The 20,661-nt window shown below is 37.5% G+C and overlaps 1 protein-coding gene across 1 annotated transcript in view; it reads left to right on the top strand.

The window, feature by feature from the left end:
- The window catches only part of FRMD3 (FERM domain containing 3), a 139,701-nt gene extending 121,046 nt beyond the window's left edge, over nt 1–18,655 (top strand). The window contains exons 13-14 of the mRNA XM_062599285.1: nt 1,425–1,546; nt 17,675–18,655. Coding sequence (XP_062455269.1) covers nt 1,425–1,546; nt 17,675–18,270 — 718 coding nt within the window. The 3' untranslated portion in view covers nt 18,271–18,655. The remainder of the gene's footprint in view (nt 1–1,424; nt 1,547–17,674) is intronic.
- The last annotated feature ends 2,006 nt before the right edge of the window (nt 18,656–20,661 follow it).

Below are 20,661 nucleotides of genomic sequence, written 5' to 3'. Positions count from 1 at the left end.
GTCATAAGTATGGAGAAGGAGCCATATGGGTACTAGCTGGCACATCTCCTTTGCTAGCTTTTTACAAAAACACAAGGATCCAGGGAATGCTTAACAAGCCTGCAGGGGTACTGTTGGGTTGGTGTAATTATAGTAATATCATGCATCAGTGAAGAATTTTTTTGGATAGTGAAAATTTAAATTAAATAGTTAGTGGAGACTGCTCACATAAATGCAAATGAGAACACAAGTAGTTTTGAGCATATGTTAATGAGAAGAGAATCATGGCAATTGAGCAAGAAAGCTTGTTTATCACCAAGGAATGTTTAATGACATGTAATGTGACCTAAAGCAGGACATCTGCCTCCTCAGTTTACCCCCTAACCCTCAAGAACACACAGTCCTTTCTTTTCATTTGCAGTAGGTGCTTTACTTAGCTTGTTTACCTCCATAGAATTGTAAGTTGAGTCTTTGTGCAAACTCAAAATCTGCTCTGTGAAGAATTAGCACTGTTCCTGGGTCTGCTGCCTGTTCTTTCACTTGCGATTTTGTGACAGAGCATAATCTGGAGAAAGTTGAGGATAAATGAAGAAACCAGGGAATGGACAGTATTCCTAGCCCATCTTGAATGCAAAGCTGTGTACTGTTTGAAGTCAAATAGAAGCCTCTTTCATCTTTGCTTTTGTCAAAAATAAATTTTCTATAATGTAAATGGCTCAGCAGGACTCTTGCTTCAGGCCTGTCATGTATGTCCTAGATAACCTAATTTAAAGAGCTATTTCCATTTTCAGTAATATGATTTTAGGCTAGTGAGCTGCATGACTGAAGCGAATCAATAGCATTCCTTCAACTTTTTTGAAAATTTCAACACCTGCTACCAGGAAAGCCTGTTAGAACCCAGTAAGAAATGCAAGAAAAACAGCTTAAGGTCCTGAAGGCATAGTGTAGAGAGAGTGTCTGAGGTGCATGAGAATGAAAGATGTACTTGTCTTTTGACTGAAGGGGGTAGAGTTGTTCCAGCTTTATTCTTTATTCTGCTTTGCTCAAACCACTGCAAATGTTTGACCCAGTCCCAGAAGCAATGGAGCAACTTCAGCAAATTGATTTGTATCCTCTCTACTTTCCCCGTCCTTGAAGCCAAATAATCCTGTCTGCTGTACAGTGTGGAGAAGGGCCACACACAGCAATCCTGCATGAGATGAGAAGGAGCTAGGCTGCATAAGCAGAAATCCACCTGCGCAAAGCCTTCTCTTAAACTTCAGATGTTGAAAAGTTTACATCTGCTGAGCACGCAGCATAACACAGCTAAAAGCGTCATTCAGCATGCACAGCCTTGATAGCTCAAGGTCTATCATACTTTATGCAAAGTGATTCTGAGATGAGCCAGATATGATTGTAATTGTTTCCTTATGAACAAACTGACCCTGTTTTCCGTGTTGTTTTAGAACTAGCATTACCCAGAGTCGCAGCTCTCCCTCCTTGAACAAGCAACTCATAATTAACATGGAACCTCTGCAGCCCCTCCTTCCTTCCCCAGGCGAGGGGGAAGAGGTGCCTTTAGATGAAGGTGAGTCACCTACCTGATTCCTGCCCCATACTCTATAAATACTTATTATGAAGATACAATATATATGAAGAAAACTTAAAAGTGTGTTACTGACTCAAGTATATGGAAAATATGTAACGGTTCCATTTAAGAGCCACATCATTAAGTCTTTGCACATTGTGTTATGAAATGATCTCTGGCTCTAAGAACTGTGCACCAATCTCATGCAAGATTTCTAGGAGGAAGGTTAAGAGTGTCAAATTTACTGTATCTAATACCTTTTCAGAGATTGTCATGTGAAAGGAACTTAACAGAAACTAAACAGTCTCAACATCCAGAACCATTTTACTAAACATGTACTGCAGTTACTCGGGGGTGAAAGTTGACAATTTATTGTCAGGTACATTGTTTTACTTGGTTCCCTTTTACATTTATTTCTGCCTTATTCTAATGCTAGGAAAAACTCTCTGCTGATTTAACTCCATTGATACAAAGGGACATTATTTGAAGATGGCTTTAACTAAAGCTTTAAACAAAGCTTTCCATGTGTTTGCTTATTCCTTGACAACTAGAAAATCGCATTCAGCACCTATCCTTTTGAGATGCAATCTTTACAAATAATGGTATGAACATCTTGGCCAGTTAAATTAGGGCGGTTCTAGTTTTCCAAACCAATCAACCAAAAAAAGCCAACTACTTCTCAGTTGAAATACAGTGAACTAATAGAATTTCACAAGTTGGCATATATGAATTCTGCTGCAGCTTTATTGTGGATCAAATCATTTGCAATGTCCAAGCATGGGAAACAGAAAACAGCTGAGCTTCTACAAGTGTGTTCGTTTTCATAGGAGGATGTCCTAATTTTATTTTACAGGATTCGTATGGTTTGTTCCTTCTTTGGAGTTTCAACATGAACTTTAGTAAGAACAGAGTGATTTTGCTAAGAATCAGATTGTTTGTGCATTCAGATCATAATAAGTAGCAGTAATAGATGAATGACAGGTAGTTAATTTCATTAACTTGTAATTCATGTAGTTAATTATTTGTTTATCTCTGCTGTGAAATACTTCTATTTTATGGGAATTTTGCTTTCTGGCAGCCAAATACTAAGCATTGTTTTACTGCTAGGCAGTTATCGCCATTGCAGAGTAACAACAGCTTGCTCATTGTGAAGGCACTTGTGCCACACTTACAATCCTAAGCAATGAAATCCATTTTTGAAAACTGCTAATTTACCATTGCTATGTACTCACCAGAGAGTGCTGATATGTTTCAAATATGTATCTTGTAAGATCAAAAAACTTGTTTCTTTTTAGTTACACAGATTGTTGTTAGCTCTGAGATCAATATGAATATTTGCCGGTGGGTGGTTTCCTGTAAGATGTTTTACACATAGTTAGTACCTCCTGCTGCTAAGTAACAGAACTTACTTCTCATACAGTAGTTTCCTCTAGTGAACTTAGCTGTAGTATCAAATTGTATCTTGAACTGATCTAACAGTTCACTGACACTGAAACTGGCCCTCTTCCACCTCCCCACACACACTCTTATATCCTTCTGTTGCAGAGTCTTGTCTTCTGCCTTGCACCAGCATTAATCACCCCAGCGTGAACTGGTACAAACAGTTAATATAATAAAATATAATAAATGTAAAGTGTATTGCTTTGGACAGGCTCATCTCAGAGAGTCATGCAAGGTCCTTTGCCAAGGCAAGGGTGGGAGTAGGAGTTTGTAGGCAGGAAGAGGAAACGCAGCTAGCCCCACAATTGGCTTAGCTGAGTTAGCAAATGTTTTTTAGTGCTTTACGGGTGTGAATCAGCCTCAGCATCTCTAAACATTGGGGCCTGTGGTGGGGACAGACTGGGGTGCTCTGGAATGGCCCTGTTGACACTATGTGGAGCAGCACGGTATAGCCATCCCCAAGCTGGCTCTGGGGCAGTTCAGCTGCCTCTGTGTTATCTAGGTCAGCTGATGCAGCTTCAAGAACCCACACTAATGTTTCTGTAAGGTGCTGCCACGTGCATATAGATGCTCCAGCTGCTTCACAAGACACCATGCTGTGCTGTGCAGACAGGCCCAAGTGGCTCCGTAGCAGAGCTAGGAGTAGCAACCACTGCCATGCACTCCTTGCACAGTCAGTGGAGTGCATGTTTTCTTCTTTTAGCAGAACAAAGCTTGTTCCTATATTTAAATCATCTTTCTCTGTGACAAGCAAAATACACTGCCAAAACAACAATGGTCTAATGATTAATCGATGTTTTGAATATATGTCTGTTCTTCCTAAAATTGCTGGAGAGATTAGTTGTGAGTTGGCCCAATCTCAGAGGTATGAAACTGAACTAGCAGAAACTACCAGATGAGAGGGAAGATTATGTGCGAATTATTTGAATGTTGCTAGGGAACAAAGCACTAGCAGAAGAAACATTCAGTAGATTTTGAACAACTCCAGCCTGCTTCATTCTCCATAGGAGAATTTTTTCAGGTAGAAAATAAACACAATGCGACGAATATTAAGAAGTAATTAAAATTAAGCTGTTCTTACATGTTAAATTTGATCTTTACAAGTATGCCATGACTATCATGCTGAAATGAAAGCTCCTCCAAAGAAGTCCAAATTTTCCAAGTTTTGCTGATGTAAAAGAAAAACGAGTATGTTGACTAAACATTGTGATCAGAAAAAACTAAACGTGTGGGAACAAAGCTAGTGGATGTCCACAATACTTTTGTTATAGATATTTTACTGAATATAAATTCTTGAATTGAAGATAAGTAATGAAATTATTTTTTGTTAGAACAGCAAGCAAAAACATCCTGAGTTTGTCTGTTGGTACGTCATTCTTCAAGAGTGTCCACAAATCTGCACTTAGAGGCCATATACAGGTGTGCAATTACTAGTTTAAACACCCAGATTTGAACTGGTATTCTTAAATGTGTCTCCTTACATTCAGAGATTGACCACCAATGCACTAGACCTTTCTTAGCAAATTAGATAGTAAGTACACCAATGGAAACTCAATTGAAGCCCAGAAGAGTTACCTTTTAAGAAATAAGCAGGTTCTGATCATACTTTCAATGGTATTTTTGTTCTGTCCAAGCCACTGGCACCCAAGTGTTAATGGATTTCAGAGCTGGGATTCAGGAGCAAGGAGCTTGTGCATCACTGATGGTGTAGTGGCTTCCAGGTGCCAGTGCTGCTATACAGCATCTAAACTGGGTGATCCTAGCTTACCATACCTGGGATAGAGGAGCTGCAAGACTGAGGAGAGCATATTTCATATATAAAGAGGCTTTTCTTCTGCCTCAAAATTTTAAATGCATTTTTTTCAGATGAAAATCAAGAAATACATAGTGATTCTTACTCTGCTGACAGATGAAATTGTCTAATTTTTACTGAAAGCCTTGAAGAACTGTAGAGATTTGTTTAAGAAATATGTTAGGTGTTGGCAGTAGTTTTCAGACTAGACTCACTGATTATATAAATTAAATGATGGTTAATGCATTTTTATTTAGTTAATGAAAATTACTTTAAAGACATTTGCTCTGGATTCTCATTCTTGAGTCTCAAGCTGCCAAAAAAAAGGCAGCACAGTATTCCTCTAGATTAACATTTTTTATAGATTCTTTCCGGTAATAACTGCAAATATTTTACATCATCATAATCATATCCTGTCTTCTATGACTCAATTGCACAACATTCTTGCAGGTTTTCCTTAGATGTTGTGAGGTAGGGATCTCTCTCCAGAAACAATGGTAATTTTTTGTCTTTGAGCATCTTTAACATTTTATTTTCACCTTTTTATTCATGTAAGTTTTCATTTCCAGTAGTTTATCTGTTCTGTGTGGTCATCTCTGTGGTTTCATAGTCTGTGGCATTCTAATGACTGCATTTCAGTTGTCTCTACTCTAGACTTTGTTACTGTTTCATGCATCAGCACCACAGCCTTTGGCATGTGATTTCCTTCCATCCCTGCAATGTTATGGCATTTTTGTATATTGCTTCTCTACACTCCACCATGTTCTTGCAGCATCTTCTTCCCTTTTCCACTTGGTTATGTCTGTCTTCAGAAAATTGATCTGAAGTCCACGTGCTGTAGGTTTTGCAGGTTAGTTCTCAGTTCCTTATTAAATGCTCAAAATTCTTCATGTTTTCACATTATTTGCTTGTGACTCTTATTTTGATGTAATGTTCTTCTACTTTATGCCTCAGGAGGCGTAAAGAGACATGGTAGTGTATGGATGAAAACAAAAAATGACTATCCTACATAAAAGATTATCATGAGGAATTTAATTTTACATGTATAAGATATGCTTGGAGAGGTCATTTTTACCTTTCGAACCTAATGAAAGTTCTTCTGAAGACATCTCGCTGCAGAATGTTCTAAGTTGTACACGGAAATTTGTTTGCAGGATTCATCTGTGCAGCAGAAGCCCAAATTAGGTTCTTAGGACTTGCTCCATGGCAAGTTTTTACCATTGTGCAGTTGAACATGTTTGTATTTTTTTTGGTATCACCATAAAAACTGTACAGCTGCCTTCTTTTGTTAACATAAATGGTTATAAAGATTAGTTCTTCTCTTGATTACTTGGCAGTTATTTGGCAGGTGGTTGGTAACCACCACCAGTTGCAAGCACAACTTCACAAATTTGAATATTCAAAAAAAAAAAAAAAAAAAAAACTCTCTGAGTCATCGAGTATTTATGTATTGACAAAGTAGTGAAGAATTCTCTTAAGCCACTTGATACATGTGTGCTCAGGTTTCATATATGAATTATTTTCCTGGTGACAGTGACTTGTGACTTTGGAGTGAATGGAATGCAAGTGGCAAGCTGCAGTCATTCTATTGAGTGATCTACCTTGTACTGCATTTTACAAAACAGGTGATGATGCAGATTCATCCTAAATTCCTTTGGTTTAAGGTCCAGATTTCTTAATTTTTTTCTCCGTTAGAGAGTTTCACACTTTTTAGATGCTGTCAGTGAACTGGGCAAGCTTTTAAAGACTTTTTTGAAGAGGGAGTGGGGTAAAAAAAGGCTGTATTATCTGTGTAGTGTATGGAGCACTCTTATTCTTTCCTTTATGTTAGCTGTCTGTCAAAAATGGATTTGTCCATAAAAATCTGGAGCTGCTGCATGTTTTGTTACACTTTATTTTTGCATATCACTTAAGGATGTAAACAATATCGACAGCATTAATTGGTATTAATGATAGCTTTCCTCTATTATGTGGAGTCTGCTGCATCTGACAACCATGTATGGGAATGAACACACACCAGCAATTATATATGTCTAGTTGTCTGACTGTATTTGTGAATTTTGTGTAAGCTTTAGGTATGTAGCAGTTACATATGGAATTTTTGGGATGCAGCTCAGGCAAAAACACGTGAAGTGTTGGCCACTTATGCCTAATAGTCTCATATATATTAAAAATAGGCCAGTGAAATACAAAATAATATTATGTGGTTATTCACTTGTCCAGTTTATACATAACAGATAATTCAGTCCACTTTTTTTTTCTTGTGCACAGATCAGTCTTGCTACATTACTTCTTTTTATTAGAAAAAAGATTGGTTTAATACCAAGTGTTACTTCTGAGTAGAAGTAATTTGCAGCTCTTCAACATGTGTATTTTTAAAATTGTGTCTGTTTTATATGGAACAATTTATCTTAATAGATCAGATGGATAGAATTGTGAAATGTCTTGTGTCTTAGAGCATCAAATTGCTCTTCCTCTTGAAATTAGCAGAAGAAATACTCCTGTGAGTTCATTGTACCTGGAGGGTGTGCATGTATGTATAATAATAACAAAAAGAAAAGTAGTTTGCAGGAGGCTATCAGATTTCTTAGTGGCTTTTCAAAATAAAATAACAGTTCCATTTTTAGACTTTTGTAGTCTAGATAGATAATTAAATTTTTCAATTTTTCCATTAAACTTATTAAAGACCAAAATGAGCATCCTCTATTCAGATTATATATAATAGACCTTCCTCCTAATTGTTTGGTAATTTTTTAATAATGAGATTTTTATCTCATTTGTGGAATAAAGCCTGGTCATCTTAAGTTTCTTCCTCTGCTGTGCACTTTGTCTTGCAGATTTCTAAAAGTCTCCCAAAGGTTGTTCTGGAATATCTGGAGATATTTGTGCATCGTTTTGTGCATCCTCACATCTATGTTCAAAAAAAGAACTTGGATGCATGGTCATCTAACTTTTAATTTTGTGTTACCATGTCTGAAATCAACCATTTTACAGCAAACCTTTTCCTTCAAGTAATCTTCAGTATCTAATGCTAACAATAATAAGCTCTGCCAACTCTCTTTTCTAACATAATTACATATTTTCAGATTTTCAGATATTTACCATGAGGCATTATGTTCAGAAAATATGATTACTGTTTTTGTTCAAAACAAAACAAAAAATGATTGTAATTCTGTATCTCTAAAACTTGAGGACAGATGATACATTTCCTTTTCATCAATATATTAGAACTGTTACATTTGAATAGAAGTTTCCCATTTGCCATTTTCACTGATGGAGGGAAGAAGCATACAAGTTTCTAAGAGTGCCTTTATCAGCCTTTAGTTTTCTATTGTTGGATGGGGATTGTTTTTGCTTTTTTTTTTAAATCATACTTTTTAAGAGAAGTTACAACACTCCACCATTTTTAACCTCCACTGAAAATATGCAAGAATGCTAAGGGTCTCACTAATGTAATTTCCACCAGTGGTTGGAATTGCAGCTGAATCAGTATCTGCAATTGCATTTAGGAAGAAGGAGAGTGGCAAGAGCTGCAAAATCAGTAAGTTACTAAGACTGGAGTCATTGCCTTCCTGGCTTTCTCCTGCAACCAGAGTCCCAGATGGCTCTGCAAGAGAGAAACAGGCTCCTTCCTTGTCTGGAAAACTCTTGCTTAAAAACATGTCAGGTCATGCAAAGCCTTTTCTGCTGTGAGGTGGTCTTTTCCTTATTTGGCGAGAACAAAGTAGTAAAAACGGAGGTGCTGAATCAACTGCATGATTTCAGAATAAATCTCCCTTAGTTTTGAGTATGTGCTTCATGGGGTGTATCTTGCCCATTTCTGTTTTACATAAACACAGTCACATAAAATATAAATTATATATGTATAATCATCTACATGAATATAATTCTGTTAAAATGATTCCTACCTCTGTCCAGGTGATATTTGCTTCCTCAGCTAGGCTTTCCTTTGGGTGTTTAAAATGTGTTGGTAATTATACTTCTTACAGAAGTGGCGCTTTGCAGTTTTGTAGCTACGTACACAATGAGGACTCAGCCCTGTTTGGTGAGATTTTAATGATATGCTTTTGGTTGCCACAACAGCAATAAGAATAAAGATGAGAACAGCACACAGAAATCTTACTTTTGAAGCAATGACAAAATGGAGAGAGAAAGTGGAAGGGCATTTGATCTTTCTAAAGCCCCACAAGCAACTTGCCTGGGAATAAGGAAAGGGGTTGCCCCAAAAGTAGTAGTGGAGCATCTGCCCGGCAGGAGGAAACAGTGAAAAAGAGCACTGCTGCAAATTGATATTAACTAGGCCGGATGGAGGAGAAGGAGCTACGATATAGGTGCTTCATCAAAGCAGATGCCTTTCATGAGAGAAAGTGCTTGGTGTGAAACACACATTTGCAGGACCATTCCCCTTTCCCTCTTCTCTCCCATATATTTGCATACGTGCCAGTAGTACCGTGGCACAAAGAGCAAGAACATCAGATAGCAACAGCACAACACATCTCCAACATTAAAGGTAAGTATTCTGGGAGGTTAGAAACTACCGCCTTCCACTTGTGGTTTCAGTGGGCCCAGTAAGAACGCCTTTCCCAGTATGACAACGCAACGCTATGCCTGTGGTGTTTCCAGCTGGAGCAAGTTATCCGCAGTCAGCGTATATGCATCATGCCTATTTTAGCAGCCTGCATATCCCCGCTGGACAGAGACTGCAGTGCCCAGCCTTCTAAAACAGCCCGTCTTTCCGGTGGATACAAAATCTGTTCAATAATTGTCCACAGCTCAGAACTGGAGCACATATACAGAGATAGACATTTCCCCCAAACTCAGGATTTTTATTTTCTCATTTATTCACAGGCAGGTCAGGTTTGATGTTAGCCTTGAAATTAAATCATTTTCATCTTACTGGTTTCCCCTCTGACTAAAGCAGATGATAGGTTTTTTCCGTATGTAACTATGCATTTTTCCATAAGTACTTTCCAGGTAATAGCAGGGAATTGACATCAGTGACCAGATCAAAGCTCTTTAGAAAAATAATAGCTACAGTGTCATTTTGTTCATAACAAAATAGTGTCATTATGAAAAACAGGCACTAAATGCTGGTCTTTTGTTTCATTGCACTGATGTCTTGGATATTTTTATGCTTTATGTGTGATTCAGCTGTTATGCTAGCAACTGCTAACTGAGATGGATGCTGTGGACGTTTGTATTGTACATTATGAGGCAGTTGGAAATGTTTAAAAATAACCTATCATTCTGTTCCCTGCTGGGATATTTTTGTTGGCCATGTTAGAAGCTTGTCATTTGATTCATTGAGAGGAACTTGCTGGTCTTCTAAAACTCAGTGGAAACACACTAAAAGGTCAAAGGCAGTATGGGTTGAGCCTTTACAGGACTGAGAAGAGAAATTAATAGTCAAAATGGTGAAATGTCTTGTAAAAATCCAAACCAAGAGAAGTATTCATTTGCGTATGGTTAACCACTGTAACAAGGAAGTGAGCATTCGATTACTGCGGCATGGATCCAAGATCACAGCCAGAAGGGCTGGTAAAGTTAAATTTAATTTTGCTCAGCTAGTTTCATGATTTTCTACAGAAAAAGCTAATTTCTAACTTGTCATGGTTTGTTATACTGATGGTTTGTTATACTAATAGTGATTACTGGGAAAGAAACAAACTGTACTGTGAATGACAATAATACGTCAAGTACAGCAGAGAATAAGGAGGAATTGCTGAGGGGAGAAGGTTTGCAAATGGAGTATGAGAGAGACAAAAATTAATTTTGTTGTAATATCTTAAATTATGGATTTATTTTTTAATGGCTAACAGTTTAATTACTGGCATTTTGCTCTTGTAGTTTTCTTGGACTGATGGGGAGAAGTACCTTTAAGAGTGATAATTTCTGACAAAGCTAAATAGTTCTTAAATTAGCAGATAGGTTGCTAGTAGATTTTGAATGTTAATTGAATAAACCAGAAGATACTGCTTAGCTTGTAGCTTTTTTTACTATGCTTACTGAATAGGGCTAACAGATCATAACTTTTTAAATATCTATTTTACTAGATAATGAATAATACAATATAATGAATAATAATACTGGAAAAATAGGAGCCAGATTCTCATCTCTTTTTTACTATATCTAACAGGAGGGCATCCTAAGAAACAAAAAATATTCAGTGTTGTTCAGGATAGCAACCAAAAAAAGTTTTATTTATTTTTATAAACTTTTTTGTTTGCCAAAGATGGATTAGTCCGTCTATCAATCTGTCTCCACTTACTTAATGCAGTAAGACATTTTAAAAGTTGTTTTTTTCATTTTCATTTTTTCATTTCTATGATACTGCTTGCCTTTTATATTTTGCATATATAGTTAGATTTTTCTATGCATCTTGACTCTTTGTTTTAGAAATGAATGTTTACAGGAAATTAGCTGAGGATGCACTGACAAAGACCAGAGTATTTTCATACCTGCCAGCATCTGAAAATCAAAAGCAGCAAGTGTAGCAGGTATGGGAGAACCTGCTTTTTGCAGTGACTAGCCTCTGAGTGGCAACAGCTCCTGGCTGCCTTTACGTAATGAATTCACCACTCAGGAGTGGTATCTGTGAGAATGAACCTTACTCCATTGCTGCAAATTTCAATAGCAAAACTGAAAAAAGATATCCTTGAGATATCCTTTTTGGTATATATATTCAAAAAAACTATGTATCAGCATATAAAACCTAAGGACTGTAGCTGGTTTGTACTGCAGACCTCTGGGTGATTGGAGAGGTGCATATAACTCTTTTGGAAAAGCCCATTCTGCATGTGACCATTTCAGAACAACGCTGACTTATGCAAGTGCTGACACAAGCTGAGTGGGGATGCTGAAAACGTCCTGTCTGTCCTTCCTCAGGTGCTAAGCTTTCGTTTTGGTGACCAGTGCTTCACAGCCTTGCTGGTTTTGACTTTCGCTGGATACGTCATCGCTGCAGTCTTATGATCAGCTCCTCCCTGTTCTCTGATCTGCTGGCGTGCACATGCTTTGCCTTTGCATTCCTGTTCCTGTGCTGCACCATTCCCCAACTCTGATACTCTTTTTACCCCTTTTCTGCTTAATCCTAGTTCAGGAAGGGAGTCAGCAATGCTGGTTTGGGTTGCTTCCAGCACAGAGGGTGAATATGGGCTTCTGTACCATGCGCTCTGTTTTGGTGGTACCATGCGCACTTTGGGTGTGCTTCACAGGCAGTGAAAAGCAGAGCAGCAGCCTCTGGTAGCTGCAGTATCTTGATGTTAGGTGAAAACTGTGACAAATGACACAGTTTGGAGACCAGCTGTAATGCTGCAGTTGCAGTGATCGCAACTTATGTGAGAAAGCCAGATCACTGTCTGAAAACAGTGTTACTAAAAGTTCTCATTAATTCACTCTGCTTACAAAGATAGGTTAAGTTTTTGAGCATAAAAGGTGGGCAAGGTTGGGATCTACAACTGCCTGGGTCCAAGAGCTGGACGTCTGGCCATGATACAGACCTTGTTTTAATGTAGATCTTGTGTAGGGGAATATTTGAGTTTAGCGGAGATCAAGGTTCTGTTTCCCTTTCCAACATTTCCTTTGTGACCTCTATGCAATTTGTTCATGTGAGGCAGTTACCCTCTCTTTCTCTCTACAAGTTCACTCTGTTCATAGCACAAATGAATCTCGTTCTCATCAAAAATAGGAAAAGGAATACACAGTATGTCAGATGAAACCATAAAAGACATAGGAAGGAACTGTTCTTATTGCATCCTGACTGGCCTTTCTTGTTTACCTGACTATATAAAATATTCCCAGTAGAGAATACATTTGTTCTCCTCTTTCTGGTCAGTATCTGACTTGTGTCTCTGTTTAAGAGAAGGAAGTCTTCACACTCATTCCCTTCTCTCCTACACAAGCCCTTTACAGGTGGGCAATTGTGTTTGCCTGTCTGGTGGATAAAGCTTTGTGCAGTATATTTGGCAATGTACAAATTGAATTTTCTATCATACGTTTTTCTGGGATATACACTTTATTTCCAGCAAACGTAGTTACTTCAGAACAGTGGAGCTGGGGCAGCCCTTCACCCTGCTAATCCTCAGCTGCTGTTTTTGGCCCTTGAGAAACATGAGCAGCTGCCAGCATTTATGCCAGACCTCCTGCATGTTCGTGTTCGCAGCATACAACCGCTGTAAATCTTGTGTTTTATTCAGCTGTTCCTGTTCTTATCTGCAGTAGCAAGTTAAGAGATTTGGAGCCATCCCAGCATTTTGTGGAGTATAGTGAAGAGCAGTACAGATTTCTGGCTAGCGTAGTTGAGAGCATTCCTGCTCTGTAAAACTCGTATAGTTGCCAGAAAAAGGTAGCAAACCTTTGGAATAGATGCATAATGTAGGGAATAAAAATTAACCTTTTTATTTGATATACCAGTAACATGTATTGAAAGATTCTGATCTATGGAATACAACTGCCTGTAAAAATAGAAAATGAAGAAAGGAAGGAAAAAATGCTCTCATGTATTTTAATACTGAAGTCAGATAAATCCAAATACAATATAAAATCTAACCATTATTAAAGAAACAATAGGCTTTTCAAAATCTAGCCCCAAAATTTATATGAAATTGTAGCTTTATAAAGGTGACAGCAAAAAAATTTCAATGTATGAATAAGAGCAAAGGATTTGCAGCAGTGTAACAGAACTGATTAAAGATCGCTGGCTTCAGACTTGTTTTAGATTCTGTGTTCTGTCTTTCCATTGGAACTCAGTCTTCGAGGTTTTTTTTTTAAAAAACCTTGGATTCATTACTTGAGATAACTGACACTTTTGAAACATATCCGAAAAGTAACAAAGTCAGTTTTTCAGATTTTTTTAAACTTTTTTATTGGAATATTTATTGTGGTTAAATCTCATGATTTTGAATTTTTACACTTCAATGTGATATTCTTATGCCTCTTTAAGAAGTCTCAGTATTGTAAATGGTACAAGCTGTAACAACATTACATTCATGTCTTTTCTGTCAAAATCTGACATATACAACAAAATAGGGTATAATTTTTTTTTACTGCCATATAACAAATGCGTATGGCTAGCATGGATTGACAGTAGTAATTGGTTTAGTTTCATATATGCCTTCCTCTGATTGTGACTCTCCTAAATAAGTAGTTCAAGTTGAAAAATAGACCATAAAGTGGATAGTAAGCTTTAGGACTGTGGCATATTCTAATTTAATACAACCTCTTTAGAAAACACTGATCTGAAAAGGCTACTCAACTGCCTTCTATCTGCAGGTTAATCACAAAGTCAAAAAAAGTTTGCCAGCTCTTTGAGAAAGGAACAATATTAATGAATGTTAGTATGATCTTTCTTGTTTATGGTCACTATGTGTGTTATGCACAGTGGAATTTACTCTGGGGAAGGAGAGAAGGCCCCAGAATTATTATACGAGGTGACCTTTCTTTGGAAGTGGCAGCTGTCTTCTGGATGGCAAGAAACATGAAGCATGGATATTACTGACCTGGCATCTAAGCAGGTATAGGGAGGCCTATAGCCAGAATTCTCAAATTTGGGAGGTTTAAAATTAGGTTGCTTAATCCATATTGAGCTGCTTAAGTAAGCAGTTCAATGTATTTTTTACTCCTATTAAATTAAAAGGAAGTGGTGTACCTCTGAAAAGCAAATTTGTTATATTTGTGTATCAAATATATGTGTAGATGACTCATTTTGGGCTAGAAAGTTTGAAAAATTCGGCATTTATATTCAAGATCCCAGGAGTCCCTGCACTCTCAGATAGCTTCAGAGTATGGTTTGATGATCTATTTTTACCAACTGTTACAGGAGCAGGTTCACCTCAGATCTCTTATCACCTGAAAAAGTTCCACTGCAAAACATTTTTCATGTTTAAATGTGATGTCTAAAATAACTGTGAAGGGAAAAGACAGAGTAGTTGAGTCAAGGAATTGTTTGTAAGCCAGTCAAATTAGTCTAACAAAGAGATATCTGCTTTTTTATTATTTTTTATTATTAAGAGCAAAGTTTCATTTCAGTTAGGCAGACCTACTGGCTAGTTGTTGCTGAAAAGAGCAATCCTGTTCTCTCTCCACTGCTGGCAACATGCTGCTATTAGCACTCATGAGAATGTTTAACAAGCCAATTCAGAAAGAAAAAACAGTGGAGAACTAACCCAGAAAGGAAAATCTAAATTATTTTGTGACTTTAGCTGTACAGATTGGCTCACTTGGTGATTAGATGAAGAAATGTCCCTTGGTGGCAGCTAGCCATTATATTGATTTAGCTACAGTCTGAAACCTCACCTGAAGGTATAACCAACTTACCTTCTAGAAAGCAAGAAAAAATGATAAATTTCAGGAGAAGAGGTTTGCCTGGGCCATTCTGAAGACTTCAAAGGGGAAATCAACTGCAACAGCTAATGTGTGCTACTGAAGTGGGGATGCTTCCTGAGGGTGATGTCCAGTAATGAAGAGGCTTTGTCAAATGCACATGTATAACCGAAGGCATAAAACTCAGGACAACCAAGGGAATTCTGAAAGCTGTCTTGTCAGTCAAGCAGTTGGCTTCTTCAAAGAGAAATTTAATGCAAATAAGTCTAGTTTGTCATTGCATACACCTTTTAGAAGTATTTGTAATAAACTGTGTATTTTGTATGTATTAGCATTTCACCTCAACTGTTATTTTATTCAGCATAATTTCAAAGTTAGTGGATATTATCAAGGCATCACTCACCAAATCTGTAGCAAGTGTATGAAGTGGGGTACTTAACAGGTACTTTACTTACTGAGTTTATTCTCCAGCCTATCCAAAGAGTAACAGAGCTACGAGGTTATATGGAGGATTTTGTGGCAACTGCAAGGATCTCTGGCATACAAGAAAGTATTGCAGTAGATACTTCCACGAGGAAGTGTCTCAAGGTGTTAAGATTCCTAGAGCTGTAGCCCACACTCTCAAACTATTGTTACCTTTTACCAGCAGGATTTCTACAGTTGGTCCTGCAGGAGGTTACATAGAGTACGAATAAAACAATAAAGCTGCAAACATCTTGTACTGTGGCTGTAGCAGAAATGTGATCATGTGTCTCTGTCTGGCCCAGGACAAATCTGCTACTGGGTGACCTGGTAGAGCACAGATCTGGTGTCACTTACTGTGAAACTGTGATTTTTATGGATATGTCCTGAGCATTGTAGTCATGATAAATGTAAAATTGAAGGAGGGGGGACGAGGGCAGTGAAAAAGAAAATAGGGGGAGACTGAACAATCTTGTCATTCAAGAAATGCAGAATTTTCCATAATGTCCAGAAAGTCTAGGGTGATGCAACTTCTCTGTGATCCAGGCTAAGCTGCATATTTTGCTATATTGTAGCTGTTATGACCAGGAATACTACTTTTGAGTTTTGTCCTGTATCTTGTATTTACAGTGCAGTGGTGTGTCTTTTCATTACAGTGAAAGCTGTGGCTCAGTTCACACTTTTATGACTTCCGTTTTTCTGTAATAATAAATTTTTATACCCTATTGTTTTAAAGCCTCCGAACCTTAATCTTTGATGTTGCACTAAACTGAATTTTTAATGAAATCTTTAATGATTTATCTAAATAAACCTTTAATCTTTAGTTCTCTTTTATAGAGACCTATTGCTAGAATCAAAGAAGTGGGCTAATTTGAATTATAAATACTATTTTGATATGATTTTCCTGGATTACTTGTTGGACAAGTCATGTAAAGTTGTGTTGGTTTTCCTGCTATTTTGTATGTTCACATTACATCTGGATTAGTCATTTGTGAAGAATGGAGAGATGCTTAACATCACCAAACACAAAGAACTGAGTGTTATTTTATTATATATTACTACAGCGCATGATGCTATGTATGGAAAGAACTGAGTGTTATTTTATTATATATTACTACAGCGCATGATGCTATGTATGGCCTGTTCCTTTTGCACACAGGCAGCATCTGATGATGCTAATGATTGTCAGACATGGGAATACATGTAAAACTGTTTTCCCATCACTTTGTCTCAAAGTCCCAGCTGCCTGCCTGGCTCTCCTCATTCCCTCCACTCCTGCTAGTGTCAACTATTAGCAGCAAAGGGATTCCAGTCCCTGCTGTCTTCACATGCTAGTGTTCAGTGTAGATTTACATTGAACTGAGTGACTAGAACTAGGCTGGAAAAGGAGTAGTGAGTTTTGAGAAAGTTTGAGCCAAAAGGGGCGTACAGGAATATTGATGAGAAGAAAGACTCTTCTGTAAGGGAAAAGGAGAAATGGGAAGTAGAGGGAGACAAAAGATTACTAGTATGATGAGTGGAAAGATCACTGACAGAAAAAAAGTAGCTTTTTACAGAGATGAAACACTCAGTTTCAGTCATATTTGTTCCTTGTAATGTGGGATTGCTTTCCTTTTTGTCCTCTCTACCCTTAACATGAATTTATCACAGTAAGCTGCTGTCTCCTTTTTAATGTCATGCTATATTGAAATTTTCCAGCTTACCACTTTGACTTCATTCATGCAGATGTTTTTATTATTATGAGCTGCACCCCAGTAACACCAATTCACATATGCAGAAGATATTCACTTGTATCAGAAGTCTGACTGTCAGTAGCAAATAAACTATTCTGTTTTGTATGAGACCACTACTAGTGGCAGCTGCATCAGACAAGCAGTTTATCAGATATGGTGCGCTGGTGTACTGCAGCACTGTAAAAAATGTTCTTGTCCTCTGGAGGTGATGGAACTTTCAAAAGGCTTTTCCGGTTTTTGCTAGTTGTTTATTATCAGGTTTTAATATTCAAAATGATTGCAGAATCTTCTTTCCAACTGATACTAAACACTGTTGGAAGGCTGGGTTTTGTCACCAGGAAAATGGGAATTTAGGATCACTTTTTTCATCTCTTTTTTTAGGTATCCAGTTGCCAAAGGAAGATGAGAGCTCAGTCCCTGTGGTTTCCAGCTCCCCCGTTAAGGAGACTGGGCAGAATGTTGATCTCACCATTGAACAGGAAGAGAAGATGAAAGAGGAACCTTTAACCATCTCAGAACTGGTATACAATCCAAGTGCCAGCCTGCTGCCCACCCCAGTTGATGATGAGATTGACATGCTCTTTGATACCTCTCCAAGAGCAGAGAATGAGAAAGATGATACAGATTCATTTGAGGAACTGGAAGCAGATGAAAATGCATTTTTGATTGCAGAGGAGGAAGAACTGAAAGAAGCTCGGAGAGCACTTAGGTGGAGCTATGATTTTTTAATGGGCAACATAGAGGTGAATGCTTTTGTGAAGAGTTTCTCCCGACTACTTCTTGTAGGGCTTGGACTGTTGTTGTTTGTGTTCCCTCTTTTCCTTGTTCTCTTGGAGTCGGACCTTGAAATCTCTTTCCTCCATGAAATCCGTCAGACACCAGAGTTCCAGCAGTTTCATATTGAGTATTACTGCCCGCTTAGGCAGTGGGTGGCTTGCAAAATAAACTTCATTAGTGACATTCTGGGCAGCTTTTAAATTTTAAAGAAATGCGATATAACTAAGGGCTATATTCAAAATTTCAGTTAGTGCCAGCTTTTCTTAATACCCCTGGGGCCACCAATAGGTAGCTGTCCTCATACTCAGTCTGTTACAGACATTCTTAAGTTTCCTTTACATACTTCAATAGCTGCTTTAGTTACAGGCTTATACAGTTGCCTTTCAGTAACTAAAAAGGAACTTTTATTGTCATTGCATTTCAGACTTCCTGCACATCTATTATATCATACAAGCCAGGATAACAGTAGGGTACATTATTCATAACTTATATTCCATTACAGTAAATCTAATGAAAGTAAAATGTTTTTGAATATACTCCTTAGTGCAGCAATCTCTTGTAACCAATGCCTATACAAGCAATGTTTATGCTGGGTTTTTGTTTTTTGGTTTGTTTTTGTTTGGATTTTTACAGTTTTATGTGTTTAAAGTATTTTGGTAATTTTTTAGCAAAAGACAACTTCTGATGTTATTTAAATGTACAGATTGGCGAGAAAAATGCACAAGGGCACGTAGGATATTTTTAATGTTTCGGCAGCGATTTGTTTTTAAACTGCTTCTGGCTGGAGAGTGAATGGGTTTAATATAGCTCTACACAGACAGGCTGTGATTTGAGAAACGTAAAGGAAGTTCACTAAAGTTCAGTGGGGGCTGCCTAGGAGAGATGAAAAAACACCAGTACTAATCAAAAGAATTTCTGAATAGCATAGTTATAAAGCTTGGGGAACTGAACAGAACTAAAGTAATGATCCTTCCTCTTCTTTGTCAGTTTGTCATACACTTTCATCAGTTGTGTAGAAAGTCTCTACAAGACAGTCCAAGTACGTTTTGGAAGAGAGTAAGTCTTCGGTCTAAATGTAATTACTGTACATAATATGGAAAGAAGATAATAGTAAGTAGCAAAAAACTAAAACCCTAGTTAAATCAGTAGATGAGTGACTTGCTTTTAAAAATAGTAGAGAAGAAAAACATTCTTTTTAAAAGCAAAGCATTTGGTTGTACAGTTGACATGAAAGTATCCTACTGAGTCACAGTTTAACAAGAGATGTATCTTCATCCTTGATGCCCTTTAGTACTAATCTCTTAAGATTTAACATTTTCTGTGCATACAGATGCATCTTCCTTTTACATGCAGCAGTGTACTTACCCTTTCCCCAATTATTATGAGCCTAGTTACAGGATCTAGTGCTTCATGTAACATGGATTTGTGTATCTACAGTTAATCCAGTATTGCTTAGAAGATATATAAAATCTTGTCCATGGCTGAAAATCTTTGAAGGTTCCCAAATATACCATAGAGGTTGTATTTAAAAAGGAAAAAAAATTTTCTTCTTTCCATCACCTGACCTTAGCCCAGACAAAGCTCCTGCTTAAGCTAAAGAACTCCTCATTTCTGCCTTAGAAATTTATGAACTGGAAGTCTGTTTCAGGCTGTCTTGTTAGACCTGGATTTAACCTTTTATAAACACATCTGTAATTCCTACTGCGTAAGTTCTTGTTTTGATAATGGCAGTTTCCTTACAGGATTCCTCCTTTCCTCTCCACAGTTTTTAATTGACAAAACAGTTACACCTCTTATGAGTTCCTTTTCTCCACTGAAAACTTATGGATTGTTCTTCATTTCCCAACCAACCAAGGCTAAATTTAACAATTGTCTTTTTTTCCCCTCATCTTTTTTTTTCTCCCTGCCAATCTGTTCCCCAGAAGAATTACAGATTAGTTACTTGATGTGTATTTCATCTTATGCTACTTGCAGCTAAACAATACTTTCCCATTAGGTAATAATCACTCAGCCAAATAGAAATGGAGAATGAACTAGAGTAGACATTTGGCCTTTTTCACTTCTAGTTTCTAAACAAAGGTGTGAGACAGCTGGCATCATGCTGGACTACAGAAACAGGGTTCTATATTTAAGTCTGATAATTATACAAAAAAAAAAATACTGTCCTGTATTCTAAAATGTAGTCTTATCTCTGTAAATCACAGCACTCCAGAAGTAGTAGTATTGTTTTAACTCTATCAGAAAGTAAGTCAGTTGCACGAGAAGGTAACCTCAGAATGTGCAGTGCTGGAAGATTTTGTGTGTGGTTGCATACAAGAACATGTGTGCACAAGTGTTTGCCTTTACTAACCATATGCATACACTCAGGCCTGGCCTTTTAAAATTATTCCCATCCTTCATGATATATTCTGGTCTACCAAAGTAATTTAATGGAAAATTATGACAGTCCTGTTACCTTCAAGCACCAGGACCACATAATACACACAAGCATATGGCTGGGCATATTCAGAGAGAGTAGTAGTCCTTGCATTTTATTAGTAAGAATGATAGAGTTGGATTATGGAGAATCTGCTAGGTACAGTATCATGTAT

This window comes from Rhea pennata, chromosome Z (assembly GCF_028389875.1).
Source record: "Rhea pennata isolate bPtePen1 chromosome Z, bPtePen1.pri, whole genome shotgun sequence".
Classification (NCBI taxonomy): Eukaryota; Metazoa; Chordata; class Aves; order Rheiformes; family Rheidae; genus Rhea; species Rhea pennata.
This window is presented reverse-complemented; position numbering and strand designations above follow the sequence as displayed.